Source organism: Thermothielavioides terrestris, chromosome 2 (assembly GCF_000226115.1).
Source record: "Thermothielavioides terrestris NRRL 8126 chromosome 2, complete sequence".
Classification (NCBI taxonomy): domain Eukaryota; kingdom Fungi; phylum Ascomycota; class Sordariomycetes; order Sordariales; family Chaetomiaceae; genus Thermothielavioides; species Thermothielavioides terrestris.
The window spans coordinates 3,953,260-3,969,144 of NC_016458.1; the positions used below are offsets into that span (position 1 = coordinate 3,953,260).

At 59.8% G+C, this 15,885-nt stretch overlaps 8 protein-coding genes across 8 annotated transcripts; 4 read left to right on the forward strand and 4 right to left on the reverse strand.

The window, feature by feature from the left end:
- Positions 1–124: 124 nt before the first annotated feature.
- THITE_2087360 (uncharacterized protein) lies at positions 125–616 on the reverse strand (the record flags this gene model as incomplete). The annotated part of the gene is made up of 3 exons (XM_003652177.1): positions 125–316; positions 437–513; positions 592–616. 3 exons carry the CDS (start codon positions 614–616, stop codon positions 125–127), a joined length of 294 nt encoding a protein of 97 aa, XP_003652225.1.
- A 1,208-nt stretch (positions 617–1,824) lies between these two features.
- Positions 1,825–2,797, forward strand: THITE_2087361 (uncharacterized protein; the record flags this gene model as incomplete). Its single annotated transcript, XM_003652178.1, has 4 exons — positions 1,825–1,993; positions 2,050–2,142; positions 2,201–2,226; positions 2,285–2,797. 4 exons carry the CDS (start codon positions 1,825–1,827, stop codon positions 2,795–2,797), a joined length of 801 nt encoding a protein of 266 aa, XP_003652226.1.
- Positions 2,798–2,843: 46 nt separating this feature from the next.
- Positions 2,844–3,443, reverse strand: THITE_2113474 (uncharacterized protein). The gene is made up of 2 exons (XM_003652179.1): positions 3,086–3,443; positions 2,844–3,012 (listed from the first exon to the last, which is right to left on the reverse strand). Exons 1-2 carry the CDS (start codon positions 3,278–3,280, stop codon positions 2,890–2,892), a joined length of 318 nt encoding a protein of 105 aa, XP_003652227.1. The 5' UTR covers positions 3,281–3,443; the 3' UTR covers positions 2,844–2,889.
- A 36-nt stretch (positions 3,444–3,479) lies between these two features.
- On the forward strand, positions 3,480–5,127 carry THITE_2113476 (uncharacterized protein). The gene is made up of 3 exons (XM_003652180.1): positions 3,480–3,923; positions 4,059–4,593; positions 4,790–5,127. The coding sequence occupies exons 1-3, from the start codon at positions 3,818–3,820 to the stop codon at positions 5,109–5,111; spliced, it is 963 nt and encodes a 320-aa protein (XP_003652228.1). The 5' UTR covers positions 3,480–3,817; the 3' UTR covers positions 5,112–5,127.
- Positions 5,128–5,553: 426 nt separating this feature from the next.
- On the reverse strand, positions 5,554–6,900 carry THITE_2128032 (uncharacterized protein; the record flags this gene model as incomplete). The annotated part of the gene is made up of 1 exon (XM_003652181.1): positions 5,554–6,900. The coding sequence occupies one exon, from the start codon at positions 6,898–6,900 to the stop codon at positions 5,554–5,556; it is 1,347 nt and encodes a 448-aa protein (XP_003652229.1).
- A 799-nt stretch (positions 6,901–7,699) lies between these two features.
- Positions 7,700–8,378, forward strand: THITE_2113479 (uncharacterized protein). Its single transcript, XM_003652182.1, has 2 exons — positions 7,700–7,947; positions 8,002–8,378. Exons 1-2 carry the CDS (start codon positions 7,843–7,845, stop codon positions 8,365–8,367), a joined length of 471 nt encoding a protein of 156 aa, XP_003652230.1. The 5' UTR covers positions 7,700–7,842; the 3' UTR covers positions 8,368–8,378.
- Positions 8,379–9,078, reverse strand: THITE_2113480 (uncharacterized protein). The gene has a single exon (XM_003652183.1). It carries the CDS (start codon positions 9,001–9,003, stop codon positions 8,389–8,391), a length of 615 nt encoding a protein of 204 aa, XP_003652231.1. The 5' UTR covers positions 9,004–9,078; the 3' UTR covers positions 8,379–8,388.
- A 5,137-nt stretch (positions 9,079–14,215) lies between these two features.
- THITE_2113486 (uncharacterized protein) lies at positions 14,216–15,605 on the forward strand. Its single transcript, XM_003652184.1, has one exon. It carries the CDS (start codon positions 14,359–14,361, stop codon positions 15,559–15,561), a length of 1,203 nt encoding a protein of 400 aa, XP_003652232.1. The 5' UTR covers positions 14,216–14,358; the 3' UTR covers positions 15,562–15,605.
- The last annotated feature ends 280 nt before the right edge of the window (positions 15,606–15,885 follow it).

Consider the following 15,885-nt stretch of genomic DNA (forward strand, 5'->3'; position numbering starts at 1 on the left):
CTTGCTCCCCTCATCCACTCGCCGGACCGCGCCTCGCCCAGCCCATATCGTTCCCTCCCCAGGTTCATTCCCAACGAGCAACCGGGCAATTAGCTAAGGCGCCTTAGTGCCTTGACCAAGGTTCTCAGTGCTTCGTCGTCCCGATGACGGCGCCCTTCACCTCAGCCCAGTTGATGCTCGCGTCCAGCGCCTCGTCGACCAGCCCCACCAGGCACACGTTCTCGCCGCGGATGATGTACAGGCCCAGCGGCACCTCGACCGACGGCTCGCCCTCGTCGGGGGTGCGGATCACGCGCTCGACCGTGTTTTTGAGGACCTGTTGATTCCGGCGAGAGGGGAGAGTTGGGTGTTAGTTTAGTTCGGTTTCCATGGCTGCTTTTGTCGTGGGTGTGCACGGGGCGGGCTGGCTGGGGGGTTGGGGTAGAGAAGTTATTACCAGGTTCGTGGTGTGGTCGTGGGCTGCCAGGGTGCCGACGAGATTGCGCCCGTCGGTGGTGATGATGCACACCTTCTCTGCCGGGGCGCACAAAGACAGTCAGTCAGCAGCAAGCATTAGGAAAGGAGAGAATGGCCGGGCGGGGCAGCGCTTACTGTCGACATAGCTGTTCAGCGACATGGCGACTTAATGGGCTGGCACCAGAAGGGCCCGGTAGACTGTCTGCTGTGATGGAGCAATCGCGGGGAAGCAGTCGCTGAATCGCGCCGTGTCGCGACCCTTTCCTTCTCCGTGCAGCGAGACAGGTGGGCGAGTGCTTGTCGGCAACGAGCTCGGCAAAGTGATCTCTGAGTTTTGCTGGTGATGTTGAGCTGCGCAGCTTAACAGATGCCGTCGCGTTCGTTATTCTTATCGGTCCTCTGAGCTGCTCCAACCCCTGCCTGGTTTGTCCGATAACGCGTGAGTGGGGCTCCAAGTGAGATCTCAAGCTCAACGATAAAACATCAATTGAAAAACAAAAAGAATGCTTGTCTAAAACCTAAGGTACTCACTTAAATCGCCATATACTTCATTTTCCCCCTCAAAACGGGTTTCTAGGTTGTTGAAGTGGTAGCTTTGATGTGATCATAAGGTAACCATGTAAGGTCCCCGCTGGGAAACAAACCAGGGCTGTACTGTACAATACAGTACGGATCACGTATTATCAAGGCGTAAGTCAGCACGTCATAGGTGTAGTAAACAATTGCAGCCCGTTTACCCCTGAGCTGCAACAACAATGCAATGTAATGGCAGCCAGAGCAATTCTTTTCCACTCCATCATCATCTGGGACACCAGTCAGGATGAGCAGTTCTGGACTCTGGCTTCATTGGCCAAGCATTACATGAAAGAGCCCATGGTGAGGTGTCGGCGCTCTCAGAGCAGAAAGGCCAGGCCAAACAAAGCACCTGTAGTTTGATTGAATTTGACGAAGGGACAAAAGGTAAGGTAGTGAGCAGCAGTCTGACCGCTGGTTTCCTCGCGGCTGTGACTATTGCGGAAGGGCAAAGGAAAGGCAAAAAAGCAGGAGAGACAGGGGTTGAACTGCGGGGAAGGGGCAATGGAGCTACCCTGCGGGGCCTCCGGGCATTTCAACAATTCGAAGGCCGTTGAAGGAGGGCGGCTGTTCACCCGCCGTCTAGCAAACCCGGGAGACCCAGAAGGACGTATTTGAAGACTCTCATCTGCCCCAGGACCCCAGCTCTCCGTGATGCCTTCCGCGCCAGCGTTCCGTGCCCTCGGTGGGGCGTTACTTAGACCAGCCATGTGTCGTCATCCTCGACGGCCGCTGGGGCTTGTGAATTCTCTCAGACACGCCTGCCCAGGGCTTCGTTCGCTATCAACCGTCAGCATGGACACCAATATGCTGAGATCGAACCGGCTGAAGCAGGTCTTTGCAGAGGGCAAGCGCCCGGCCATGGGTTTCTGGCAGATGCTGCCGGGAGCGAACATCTCCAGAATCCTCGCCCGGTCTGGGGCCGACTGGATCATGGTCGACTGCGAACACGGCAACATCGATGGTACGGAGACGGCCTATGTCATCCGTCGTTGATATCCATGAGTAACACGTTTGCAGATGCGGCGATGCACGAAGCAGTCCCTGCCATCGCTGCTCTTGGCGTATCCCCTATTGTCCGCCTGCCTGATATCCAGCCGTGGATGGTGAAACGTAAGGGCCCCAGAGTATCCTCAAGGCTGCCAACTAGAGGTCGCTGACGCTCGTGCAGGAGCCTTGGATACTGGAGCACATGGAGTACGGCAGTCATCGGCCCCCAGTCCTAGAGGAGGCCGCTTGGCTAACCGACCTCCAGATCCTCGTTCCACTGATCCGGACCGTTGACGAGGTGAAGGGGGTGCTGGATGCGGCCAAATTTCCGCCTGAGGGACGGCGGGGGTTTGGCTCACCATTTGCCATGCAGAATTTCAATCCCGGGTTGACCGGAACCGGCTACCTGCAACAGGCAAACGGTAGCCTCCTGACCATGGTGCAGATCGAGACCCGGGAAGCGCTCGAAGCGGTGGAGGAGATCGCAGCACTTGTTGACGTCGTCTTCATCGGGCCGTTCGATCTGGGGAACAACATTGGCCACCCGATCATCGACAACAAGATGGACCCAGAGCTGGACGATGCCATTGCACGGATTCTAAGGGCCGCGCTGGCAGCCGGTACGAAGTGTGGCATATACTCGCCCTCGGCCGAACACGCGAAGAAGTACGCGGATCAAGGCTTTCACATGGTTAGCGTCGCAAGCGACGTCACAACCTTAGCAACCACAACGGTCGACATGTTGGCCACTGCGCGGGGAGGGCCAAAGGGGCACTAAGTGCGGTTCAAGTTAGGGAGCTGTCGTGCCTCCTTGCGGGGTTGTTGCATAGCATATTTATCGAGACAGAAAGTCGAGCCAATCCTCAACGATCACTTCTCTACAGAGTCCATTCGAGCCATGACCTCCTCGACGGTGAAGCGGTGCATCAGTTTTGTGGCCTGGGAGGACAGTTTTGGGTCTTCCTCGGGCGACTGAGCCTTGCTGATGTGAATCTAGTCCACGGTTGAGTAACGTAGGTACGCAGACCGCCTGCAACCAAGCCCTGCCGGGGAGGACCAAACTCACCACCGGAACGTCAAATTCGTACAGATTCCGCCACTCTCGCGATTCTGGTCTGATTATGTCGACCTCCTTGAAAACGAATGGTCGTTGGTCCCACACATTGGAGAGCACAGACTTTGCTTGCGTGCAGAGACCGCAGTTCTCGCGGGTAAACAGTGTTATCCTGCAAGACTGCAGTAGCCGGCGAGTGGCACGCATGCTTGAGAGTGATGTCTTTCCAGCACTGGGACAACTGAGAGATTGCAGTTCAAGGCTGCAATGGACAGGTGCCTATTTTGTTACACCGTCGCTGTCTTCGATCTGTTTTTGGGCACCTCTCCGGAATCGTTATCCGTAAACGGAAACGACCTGGAGAACGGGCTAGTCCAGATAAGGTTAGTTGAGCTTCAATCATTGCTTGCCAGGCTCCCCGCCCCCACCTTGTATGAGTGTGCGGACAAGTTCGAGACTTGAAGCTTCTATTGACTTCGAGAGAGCTTCCACAAGCAGTTGCTTCGTTCAAGCTCCTTCGTTGACCAGCACCCTTTTTCTATGCGACCAACCCACCGCTCTAATTTCTCTGCCCCTTGCTTCCAACGACGGGCAGGTCAGCTGCAACTCCACGTTCACTACAGCACCTGCCGTTAGTTGGCAGTCCGAATTCTAGCAGCCAGCCTCACTGAAAGTTTTCGACCCCTCCTGGATTGTTAGCAATCACTTGCCCTTGTGGTTCTCTCCGTCAACAAGGGGCCCTCCATGGCGCAGAAGTGTGTCCATCAAGGCTGCGGCAAGCTATACACAGACCCGGACGAGGTCTGCCGCTACCACCCCGGCCCTCCGGTCTTCCACGAGGGACAGAAGGGTAAGCCCATCCAGCTTCTCCAGTCAGTCAGCTCACTGCGAGCAAACACATCTTACTACTTTTATTTTATTTTTATTTTTATTTTTATTTTTTTCCCCTTGTAACTTAAAAGCTAACCTTGATTATCGCACGCAGGATGGAAGTGCTGCAAGCCCCGCGTGCTCACCTTTGAGGAGTTCATGAAAATTGAGCCCTGCACCGAGGGCAAGCACAGCACCACGGACCTGCCGCCCGAGATCGAGAAGAAGGAAGCAGACCCGGCGGTTCTCGAGGCTGCGAACCTGCCGCCGCCACCGCCTCGCGCGCCCATTTCCGCGCCCCAACACATACCCACGCCGCCTCCGCCGCCTCCAGAGTCGGAGGATGACGACGAGACGGTGGAGATTCCCGACGGTAGCGTGTGCAGGCGGAAAGGCTGCGGTGCCGTTTACAAGAAGGGGTCCAGCCGGGAAGGCGAGACGTGTGTGCACCACCCCGGCGTGCCCATCTTCCACGAAGGCAGCAAGGGTTACAGCTGCTGCAAGCGGCGCGTGCTGGAGTTTGACCAGTTCATGAAGATTGAGGGCTGCAAGACCAAGCAGAGGCACTTGTTTGTCGGAAGCGGAAAGAAGGCCGCAGGGGGCAAGGGGTCAGGGACCTCGGGAGGCGAAGAGCTCCTGGAGACCGTCAGGTGAGTTCGTCTCGTGCTTTCCTTGATGTGTGTTTGGTACCTGCTCGACGGACGGGTCCCCACGGGCCAAGATCAGCCAAGGGTAGTCGAGCCAACGGCGGCACGATCGATTGCGGAGCATTCCTACCACTTGACCACCCGACGACAACTGCACCCCATCGAGGACATGTACTTATCCCTTGCCTCCTTGTCGCAGGTCCGACTTCTACCAGACGCTGACCACAGTGATCGCGTCTTTCTTCCTCAAAAAAATCGACAAGGAGGCTGCCAAGGTGGAATTTCAGGAACAGGCATTGGTGCTCGACCTGCCCACGACGGACACGCCGGTGCCAAAGCGGTACAAGGCGCAGGTGCCGCTGTACGGCACCATAGATCCTGCCAAGTCGACCTTCAAAGTCCTGGGGACCAAGCTCGAGGTGTCCCTGGCCAAGGCCGACGGCAGCTCTTGGCCGGTACTTCGCAGTGACGATCCCATAACCGGAGAGATCCTTCAGCTCGGTCGAGCTGGGCGGGCTTAGTTGGGGAGATGGGGGAAAAGTAGACGGAAATGCTAAGTTCGCCGTTTCCACACTCTTGCTCTCACACCGGTGCAGACTGAGGTCCCATGGGTGGGCGTCAATGCGTCAGTGCTTAGAAGGCCAAGTTGCAAAGCAAAGATTATCACCGGATTCGACATGTTGGGTTCCCCGGTGCCGTGGAGCGACTGGGGACAAGCAACCCGGAACTGCACCGGCAAGGCAAGTAAAAGTAGACCGTCAGAGTGGGTGGAACGGGCCGGCAGCAGATGCGCCAGATCAGTCATGGGGAAGGTATAGATTCCTACAACCAACTGGCGCGGGAGGTTGCTAAGCCGTTGGTTCCCAACATCGTGTGCCTAACCCCCCTCCTCCGCCCCGTCGCCCCGCCAACATTAATGAGTCTCTTGGTATCCTCCCCGAGCAACGCCAGCCGCCCTCAACCCTAGTTCATGCCTGGCATGAGCTCCACGGCGTCGAGGATCATGGACCTGCTCAGGATGTATTCCCGAAGGAACGAGAACTCTTCGCCCTCCTCTTCGCCGTAGCGGTGCTCCTCGGAGAAGCCAAAGGAGCAGGCGATCTTGTCGAGGGCCGCGCGCTCCTCCTCGTGGAGCCACCGATGGCGCAGCGGCGTGCCCACCGCCCACGTCACGCGCTTCATCTGGTCGTTCGCGGTGAAATGGGCCACGAGGCCGATGCTGGCCGTGAAGCCCACGTAGGACAGCGCACCCACGAGCGCCATGCCGGTGGCTATCTTGGGCTCGAGCGCGTACTGCACCTGCGCGAGCTGCGTGGCGGCGTAGTAGAGGGCCACGGGCGTCGCGGCGACGGCGAAGCCGGGGAGCAGTGCTTTTCGGAGTAGCTTGGCCCGCAGAAACGCCTTCGCGGCGTACGTGTTCTCCACGATGCCGATCGCGGCCTCCAGATCCTTGGCCTCGATCGCGGCGTCCAGGGCCGCGCCGGCCACCGCAGGATCGACTGCGCTGTCGATCTTGGAAGGGTTGCGCTCGACGTATCGGATGGAACCCGCGGCCATCTCGGGCCGGGGCTTGTTCGCGTAGAGAGCGAGGATCTGCGGCAACGTCTGCGGCTTGCCAAGACGGGCTTGCAGCCGGACGTACTCTTCGAGTATCTGCCGAGTAATGACCACGGTGGGTTGGGTGACAATGGTGTATGCCGCATCCGAGACCTTGTCGATCACGGCATTCAGCCGCTGCTGGGAAGGGCTTCTCTTGGGTCGTGGGGCGTCCCCGCTTCTGGGCGCGGCGCCGTCCAGTCCCAGGAGTTGCGAGGCGGGTCTGCGGATAGTCTCGGCGGCAGCAACGTCAGACCGACGCTCCGCGGCATCCGGAAGCGGCCTCACGTCGATCTGAGCGATCGCCCGCAGAGCAGTGAGGGTTGCCCTCTCGGACGGAATGCCAACGGGCCCCAAGAAGGCCTTGAGGACGCGGTCGACGGCAGCGAGCACCGCAGCCGAGTCCGGGCCGGGCGGTTGGTAGGTGGGCGCGCTCGTTGTCCTGCCGAACCTGCTTTGCGAAGCTTCGGACGCCGCGGAAGTTTGGGATTGCTTGACCCTTGCGCGTGACTGCGAGGTCGTGAAAGAGCGACGACTGCCAAAGGGCAAGATGGAGCCTGACCCTGACCGGGGTACCTCAGCTGGGCGTGCTCCGGGTTGAAGGGCCGCGAGAGCCCGATGCGCGGGTGGCACCCATTGCAGCCCCGAGGCCAGCGCGCAAGCCCGGCAAAGCCGCAGGCTGGAGCCTGAAGGGTAGTATGGCCGGCGTAACATGACCAGCGGCGTCCGGTGTAGTTGTTAGAATGCGCAAGTCTCGCTCCGGTCAAACGGCATTCAATGTTGTGGTTGGCCAGCGCCGAGGCGCCGAGTTGCCGTCAGTAACCGAGAGTGAGTCGAATAATCAATGGTAAAGGGTCATGAAAGAAGAAAATGGGCGAATTATTAAGACGGTCGCAGAGAAGATACGGCTCGATGATGCAGACTGAACATGAAGTCCGCCCGTGTCGTGAAGTGAAATAAAGTGAAATACAGTTAAGCTCCGCACCCTTGCATTTCCTCCACTCCTGTGGCACGTTGCATATTCCGACCAAGGAAGCCTGCGCGCGCACTGTGCTCTATCTACACTGCATAGGGGCATGTTGCAGGACGAACAGGCAGCTCAAACACATAATTATTCATACCTCAACGTTCTGCGCAATGTAGGCAGCACAGGTATCTAGAACGCCTTCGAATATCTATTCAGACAATTTGAGAAAACCCCAAAGCTCAGTGACATTGCCAATAGTCAAGCTAGATGGACAAAGGCGCCAAGTCAAAGCCCTTCACACAGTACAGCACTGTGGCGCTAGTCAAGCTTAACACCGGGCCCCTAACTGCGGAACTCGGATCCCTCAGTTACGTGACGCAAACGCATCTCTGTAGCCGCTGAGCCACGGCGCAAGCCGGGAAGTGACGCAGGTGCAAGGCAACTCAATTCCAGCCCATTCAAATCCCTGATCACGCCGTTCAACCCATCCCGAACGCCGCTCACCTTGCCCACAACTACCGGCCCGTGGAACTATTATAGCTTACATTCAAGTTTCATCATCCTGCCCACGGGCGTGCTGTTCCTTCCCTGATCGACCATCGCCCGAAGACCGCAACGAACCGTCCGTTCCATTGACAAGACCCCGATCCTGATCCTGCTCCTGCTCCGACGCCGCGGGACCGTCCGTGATGCCTCCTCCTCCTCCGCCGCCGCCTCCGCCTCCGGGGTTTGGCGGGCCCCCGCCCCCTCCACCGCCTCCCGCTCCCGCACCAGCAGCTGCTATGCCTGGTAGAGTCCGTTCTGCCCTTTGCCCCGCCCGCCTTAGAACTGCACTGACACCACCCCAGGGGGCGCTGCTCGCAGACATCCAGAAAGGAAAGGCACTGAAGAAGACTGTTACGAACGATCGCTCCGCTCCGCAAATAGGCAAGGTGTCGTCTGTCGGTGGGCCGGCTCCGTCCGGGCTCGGCGCTCCTCCCATCCCCGGCCTGCCCAAGGCGCCCGGAGGCCTCGCCCCGCCTGTCCCCGGACTCCGGGCGAGAAGCAACAGCGATCAAGGCAACAGAGCACAGCCAGCAGCATCAGGCACAGAAGGCCCACCGCAACTAGCCGGGTTGTTTGCCGGCGGCATGCCGAAGTTGCGGAAGACGGGCGGTGGGGTTGATACTGGGGGTAAGAAGCAGCTGTGGCGTCTGGCATGCCGAGATATCTGACTCTCTCTCTCTCTTAGCAAGTCAAGACTCTTCGTACCTATCGGATTCGGAGGCACTACCGCGAGCTGCACCACGGCCCCCGGCAGCAGCCGCTCCGCCAGTTCCCGGCAGACCGTCCAACCCAGCCACGTCCAGCGCGCCGAGCTTGCATCTCCCGAAAAAGGGTCCACCGCCTCCGGTCGGCAAGAAGCCGCCGCCGCCACCACCCGGCTCTAGGAAACCGTCCTCTACCGTCCATTCAGCGCCGCCTCCCCTCCCTGGCGCGCCAGCTCCACCACCGCCTACTGTCGCGCCTCCGGCGCCATCATCAGCCGCTCTATCGCCTCCGCCGGCTCCTCCTCCGCCACCACCCTCGGCTGCCCCGCGGCCGCCGCCAGCCCCAGCACGTTCGCAACCGCCACCACCACCACCCCCGCCGGCAGCAGCAACGAGCAGCATATCGCAAAGCATCGCAGCACAGGCGGCCATCCGCGCTGCGTCCAGCGTCGCAGCACCCCCAGCAGCGGCGCCGCCACCACCACCACCTCCACCTCCGCCCGCGGCCGCGCCGCCCCGCTCAGCAGCCCCGAGCCCACCAGCACCAGCCCCGGCTCCTCCACCCCCGCCCTCCGCCGCGCCCGCACCCCCACCCCCCATCACCCACTCCGCCTCCAGCGCTTCCGGCCGAACCTCGATGCACTCGATGCTCGACCCAAGCAACTTCACCCTGGCCCCCAACGGCGGCCGCTCCAAGTCGCCCAGCCCCGGCCGGGGGCCCTCGCCCGCGCCGGGCTCTCCCGCCGGCGCGCCGCCCGGCAGCAGCGGCAGTGGCGGTGGCAGTGGCGGCGGCGGCGGGGGGCGGTACATAGTGCACGATCCGCGGTGGAAGTTCCATAGCGAGGAGAACTTCCCCAAGCCGAGGGAGTTCGTCGGCGGGCCGCGCCGGTACCGTGCCGGCCGCGGCAGCAGCGTGCCGTTGGACTTGAGCGCGTTTTAGCGAGGCAGCGGTGGCCGGGGTCCCCAGGCGCGGTAGCGCGGGACGGGCGGTCGTGGCGCGGGGCTGCGCCGGTGAGGTCGGAGGTCAATCTTGTGTTTCTCTCCCCTCCCCCCTCTTTCCCCTCTAACTGCCCGCCTCTCTCTCTGTGCGTGTGGATAAGGGGGGTGGTAGATGCTGGGAGGTCGAGAAGGCAAGAGAGGAAAGGAAGCTGGATGGGCTAAGCAGAGCTGTTGAAAAGGGAGGCTGGCGTCCTGGACCAACCCGCGGTGGGGATCGGGTGCGATAAGCAGGCCAAACACGCAAACAACCAGATGGAGACGTTTTCGTTTAGATGGGTAGGCAATGCATACGATTAGGGGTAGTTACGATATGGTAGGTATGTTATTTTCCGGCGAGGAACCTCCGTGCGTATGGTTGGATTCCTCGCCCGCGGCTTGGGTGGTAGGTGCTTTGAACCCGACGAACGAAGGACTGAAGCACGAAGCACTGCTGGCTAGGTGAAGACAGTGCGATGTGGCGGTGGAGGGGTTTGCACTTGGGCGACACACGGGTTGGGCAAAGTGTTCATGTTATGGTGCCCCTGTGTGAAAGGATAGGCTGGCTGAAGGTGGCGAAGGTTCGCGGGTTTGTGGAAGAAGATAACGGTGCAGAGGAATGATATAACGGAAACGGATGAGGAGGGACACGAGAATGCGCTGTCGTTTGTGTGGGTGGTGGAGTGATTGGAGATGACGATGACAAGATATGGACAGGAGACGATGGTTTGGTCAGGTGGAAAGCAACGTCCTTGCATTGAAAGACTATACTATATAGCATAGGCAACAAGAGAACCCGTAGAGACTGTGCTGTCGCTACTCTGCTCCGTCGTGCGGAGGGCACTGCAGGAAACCCATTCACAACGTTATCCTTCTACCTGATTGATACTGCGTCGACATAGAGAGCCAACCGTTGCGCAACGTAAAATGAAAGGAATGGACAGGAAAAATTGCCGATAAGGGAAGCCAGAGGCTTAATTATCACAGGGTCATCACTCATGAACCGCGCGCGGCGGTAACAATCTGCTCGACTCTTTCGAGACGCAGAGAAAGGATCAACAAAGCAAAGCAGTGGACCAGCCTTCTCCCCACAGTCACCCATATGTTATTGTACTCGTTGGGTCGTCGTCGCCCCTTGTGTTGCCGCCTGGTATCTGCACGGCGGGCTCTGTCCAGGATGATGTCAGTCCGCCCGAGTGGTCGTCTTTGCGTCCGCTTCCCAGCGCGGGTCGAAGCTCACATTCAGGTTGCGTGTTAGACCGGCGGTGCGGGCGATCACTCGCGTCAATGTGAAGCCGACGCGGGTCCAGGCGCAGCCTGACTTTCTTCTTCATCCTTCTTGTCGTCCTCGTCCTTCTTGTCGTCCTCGTCCTTCTTGTCGTCCTTCTTCTCGTAGAATGGATCAAGGTCGGCAAGAGGGTCCACCTCATCCACGGGGCTGTCGTTGTTGTTCATGTTGAGCAGGAGTTGGGGTTTGAGAGCGGAAGGATCTTCGAAGTGCGTAACGCGCAGATGAGGTCAGAAGAGAGTCAGGAGAGCGCTCGGCCAGAAGCATCAGGAGAAGTGCCGCGATCGTCGAGCAGGGAACGGGACCCATCCTCCGACCCCACGCCCCTTATATAATGCGAGCAAGATCACCGGCCGAACGTCCACGACACCATCCAGCCCAAGTGGGGTTGCTGCCAGAGGATCCTCTGTGGCACGAGCGCCCATGGACGGGTCAAGATTCCCAGCCCGCCAGTTGCCGGCACCCAAGGACGGAATGTGCATAAGGGCAAAGCCGTCTCATTGGCAGGCATGGGCATCTTTGCGTCGCGACAGCGCTCGACGTTGCAGGGTGTGGCAGACTCGAGCTCCATTGGGGCAGGACGGCCCGAGGGCAGCTTAAGAGCCGCATGCCGCATTTCCTCAGGGAGTTTGGCGGTCCCCGGCACCGAGAGGGCGCGGGGTATCCCATCTCTTCCCTTCCTTTCGCCCTCCTCTCTCTGCCCTCTGCTCTTTGCCCTCTGCCCTCTGCCATCGACCCTTTGCCCTTCGCGCTTTACTCCCCTCTCGCGTTGCGCTGCCTGCCCGCAGCGGTGGCGGCCGGTTACGGCGGCCCGGCCAGCGCTCCCGTGGATTTGCGCAGTGGGTAAATTCTTGACACAGGCGGGCCCAACGGCCCGTCCAACGGCCCGTCGTCAAGTGTCGGACAGCTCGAGCGCGCCATGGAGTGGCACAAAGCAGTGTTCCTGTGTGTGTTGTCAGCACGTCTTGGCCACCCCTGGTTGGTCGGAGGATGACGGGTACTTAGCCAAATCCCTCGCAATGGCAGCCCCCTTCTTCATACTCGCGCCTGTTTCTCGCAGTGAGCAACAGCAGCCTGTCCTGTCGCTCGCCTCTCCCTGAATCGCAGAAAAGAGAGATGGCATGGCTTCGTTCCGGGGTCAGCAGTCTGACCGAGGTATATACGGCTCCGGCAGCGAGGGATTAGCGTTCTATCACATCCGAGCCTGGCCACTTACAGCCAGACTCGCTCACTTTTACAATTTCCCGATCTAGGCATGCAGTGGAAACTGCGCAGGCATGTAGCCAGCAAGAGCCTTCCCGCGCTTAGCTCAACAACGAGCCATGTCATATATGGCATGTTCCTGGTCACCATGGCACTGCAACTGAGTGTTTACTGGGTTTTGTGTTTGGCTGAGTATGTTCGGCCCGGACGATGGGGATAGGGGTCAGGCCCTGAAAGCTTTGTTTCTCACCGAGACATGCCTTAGCTCCCCTCGTGGCAGACACGCCACACGCCGCGCTGCGGAGAGAAAAAGGGAATGAGTGATGACCCAGAAAAGCTGGCTGCAGCAGCGCTTCTTGCGGCTCATGCAATTGGGAGCCGGATCAAAGCTGGCCAGCATCGCTGTTTCGAATTGGCCAGGCAAACCCGCTCTCTGCTCTCTGGTGATGCGGTGACACTGACGGCGAGCTGTTCCCTGTCGCCAATGAGAAGCATCATGATGCTCATTCAATGACCAACGGGTTCGCGGCGGCGCCTCCCCCGCGCTGTACTCCGTACGTTGGACCCTGATGCTTGGGACGAGGGCCGCTGCGTGCTGCCACGTCACCTCTCCGCATCACTCGCATGGTTCGCAGTGGCTGGCCATGAGCAGCTCTCTCACATTGGCCAACTTCGACCCGTGTCGAAGAAGGGCGTGGGATCTGCGGAACAACGGCCTCTTATCGCCGTTCGCTGGGACCGAGGTTGTGTGACCAAGTTCATGCAAGGAGCTTCGAGCTGAAAAGCTGTGCAGGTTACTATCTGGTCGAGTGCCGACAGACTGGCTCGCGGATAATGGCGTGCGTGCGTCTGGAGTATCTCGCACACTCAACTGGCCCTGGTCAACGGAAATGCGAAGCTCGACCGAACAAACATTTCCAAGGACAAGGGCGTGGAGGGCTGCGAGATCGGGATTGCGACTGGGACCGACTGGGACCGACTGGAGCCGACTGGAACCGAGGACGCAGTGTTGAGCCTGGCCATGAATGGACGATGGTGAGCATCACAACGTGACGCCCAACTCCTACCCCTACACGCTGGTGAGTGAGGTTGTTGATGGCTTGTGCAAGAGGCGTTGCTCGCTGCCTGGCGAAGCCGCTATGTCCGTGCCCGTAAGCAGGGGCCCGATAACGGGTCCTTCTGGGCTTGGACAATACTAAGGTAGTGTGGTACCTGGTAAATACCTCCGTAGGTCAGGCAGGCACGCTGGACCGAATCCCTACCTCGCACCAGTATTGGTTTGCCGGGAAAGCTTGACGAGGAACGCATTCTCTCATCTGGACAGCTAACAACCCCCGACGTCGCGCCTGCCTTCGATTTGCCAGCTAACCAATGGAGGTCCTGCCCCAGCATCCGCATTCCAATTCCACGCACATAACATGCCGATACAGGTACAGATGGTGCAATTAATCGATCACCTTGATGTGCACTGCTAGCACGCTTGTATAGGACGGGAACGGCACTGCTTGCTTTCAAAGATATCGAGGACGGAATCGAGAGTCGAGTTTTCGACCAGCAGACGGAATAACGTTACTGTTGTGTGCACGTGTAGGTATGCTGAAACTACGGTACGGTAAGTTTCCGTACCAGGGTAAGACCTTGGTAGTCGGCGTAAGTTTCGCGCAACGTCATGGATTGCACTCCTGGCAGCCACGCTCCCCCGGTGGCCAATGGGAACGCCGGGCGGACCGGAGTGACCATCCCGCTTCCGTCAGGGCGGGTCACGCTCCACCCATCACCCCACCGTTTTCAACAAACGCCCACTGTATTCCGTACTGAACACGAACCACCAACCGCCTGCCAAGCCAAGGTTGAGCGACGAGCGAAGACATCCTCGCGGCGGCTGGGACAAAGACAACAAAGCTACACAGCCGCCGACTCGGTCCCTCTTCTGCGCAAGAACTTCCTGACTTAGGGGAGATTCCATCTTTCTATCAAGCGGTTTTTGCAACCGCAACCGAAACGACGGGTCTAACGTTCGTTAACGTACCAGACCACTCCACTCTCCGGAGGCGGGGCTCGAGGGGCCACTGAGAGATACACGCCATCTCGTAACCTCCCCGTCCCCGTCCCGGTCACCAGAGGAGCGCTCGATCCAACGTACACCTGTTTTCAAGTGCTGTCCTCGAGTTCGATATACCCTACAGTGACTGCTACTCGCCATGGCGACCTCGGATTTTCCGCGCGCGCGGCAGGGAGGCCAGGCCGCCGCAGGGCGGTCAGACGCTCCGTCGCCCCAGCGCCCCAATGACGGTCCGTTCGATGCTGCTGCATCCGGCCTCGAGTAGGCACTGACGTTGGCTGCAGCTTCAGAATCTTGGGTCGAGGTAGCCTCTCAGCCGTCCTCGTCATCCTTGTCCTCCATCGAAGACGATATCGTGACGACGGGGCTCAGAGTCGGCAGCAACTCGTATCCACCCAGGCGGAGACGTCCGCATCAACAAGCCCCCATGCCTGCGTCGTTCATCGTCGGTCACCCAGCAACACAAGGGGGTGCGACGAGCAGCCAGGAGGAGTACGACGAGACGGAGAGCGAGGAGGACCGCGTTCTTACCAGCTCAACCGAAGCGATACACCCGTCTGCGAGCCTAGCCCGCCAACGGTCCGCCGAGCGGGCCGTGCTGGACACAGACTCCGACGAGAGCGACGGCGATGAAAACGCAACAGCTCTCGGCCGTCCGTCCAACGCCCCGGTATTCAGGCCCCAGCCGAACGCCTTCTCTAACCCGCCCTCGCATCTAACGCACCGTCACTCGACCGGCTCAGCGCCGTACAGCCACCACCCGTCACACGCCGCCCGCCCGCACGCCCGCTCCCACCGAGGTCATCCAAATTACATGTCTCCTTCTTACCAAGCTGATAACGACGCCGCTCTTCGCACCTCCCTGACCACCCTCCTCTCCTGCGCCGCCGCAGCCCGAGGCTTGCCCAAGCAAGACGAGAAGCGCAATGCCCCCGGCGCGGGCGCCGGCGTTGTGCCAAGCTCGCAGCCAATGGAGCTTCGCCTAGTCCCGGAATCAGAGCTCATGGCCGATGTGCCACCACCAGCATCGGGACCCTCATCTGGCGTGCCGCCCAAGGCCCCTCAAACAGCAAAAACAACAACTACATCAAGGACAGCATCCAACTCGTCAGCGCCGAGCGCACCCTCGTCCAACTCCGGCCGCGAACAACCCGACCAGGAGAAGACCAAGCGCGCAGCAACAACGCAGAGCAAGCCGACACGAGCCACAAAAAAGAAACGCACCACCATCCCTCCCACAACCCTCCTCGGCGGCGGCGCCGCCGCCGAACCCGCCTCCCCGGAAACAGACACCGCATTCCCGTTTTTCATGATAAGCCCCACCCTCCTCACCTGGGTCGTCAGCGCCGGCGTGGTCGTGCTCGTCTCCGTCGTCGGCTTCGGCGCCGGCTACGTCATCGGCCGCGAGGTCGGCCGGCAGGAGGGTGGCGCGGCCACCGCAGCCAACGCGTGGGGCGGCGGCGCCGCCGCCGCCAACGCGTCGTCCGGCTGCGGGAGCGAAGTGCTGCGGGCTGGCGCTTCTTCTTCTACCGCAGCGTCTGCTGCTGCTGCTGCTGGGGCCGTGGCGGGCGGGACCGGCACGCTGAGGCGGATCCGCTGGGGCGGCGTCGGGAAGAGCGTTACGGCTTGAGAGCTTGAGAACAGGGAAGGGGAAATGAAATACCACCCGTCAATTGTTCAATCCCGTTTTTTTGGTGTTCTTTCTTGGGGAGCTCATCATCAGCAATAGCTTGCGCTGCTGCTGCTGCTGTTGGAGTCCGAGCTGCTGACGATCATAGTCTTTTTTTCATGCTCATGAGACACGACGGGATATGAACTGGGTGAACTGGGCAATGATGATGCATTTGAATCGGGTGAAACGGGAATGGGTTCAATGCTCCATGAGGGATATCCTTTATGAGCGGGCGGCGGTGCTATCCACCGCATAGGGGGTTCGGGAGCTCTGCGTTTCATC

Coding starts and splice junctions, on each gene's coding strand:
- THITE_2113476 (XM_003652180.1), top strand. CDS start 3,818: ATGGCGCAGAAGTGTGTCCATCAAGGCTGCGGCAAGCTATACACAGAC. Junction 3,924..4,058: donor CTTCCACGAGGGACAGAAGG/GTAAGCCCATCC, acceptor TATCGCACGCAG/GATGGAAGTGCTGCAAGCCC. Junction 4,594..4,789: donor GAGCTCCTGGAGACCGTCAG/GTGAGTTCGTCT, acceptor TCCTTGTCGCAG/GTCCGACTTCTACCAGACGC.
- THITE_2113474 (XM_003652179.1), bottom strand. CDS start 3,280: ATGCGTGCCACTCGCCGGCTACTGCAGTCTTGCAGGATAACACTGTTT. Junction 3,013..3,085: donor ACGAATTTGACGTTCCGGTG/GTGAGTTTGGTC, acceptor ACCGTGGACTAG/ATTCACATCAGCAAGGCTCA.
- THITE_2113479 (XM_003652182.1), top strand. CDS start 7,843: ATGCCTCCTCCTCCTCCGCCGCCGCCTCCGCCTCCGGGGTTTGGCGGG. Junction 7,948..8,001: donor CAGCTGCTATGCCTGGTAGA/GTCCGTTCTGCC, acceptor ACACCACCCCAG/GGGGCGCTGCTCGCAGACAT.
- THITE_2113480 (XM_003652183.1), bottom strand. CDS start 9,003: ATGGGGGGTGGGGGTGCGGGCGCGGCGGAGGGCGGGGGTGGAGGAGCC.
- THITE_2113486 (XM_003652184.1), top strand. CDS start 14,359: ATGCCTGCGTCGTTCATCGTCGGTCACCCAGCAACACAAGGGGGTGCG.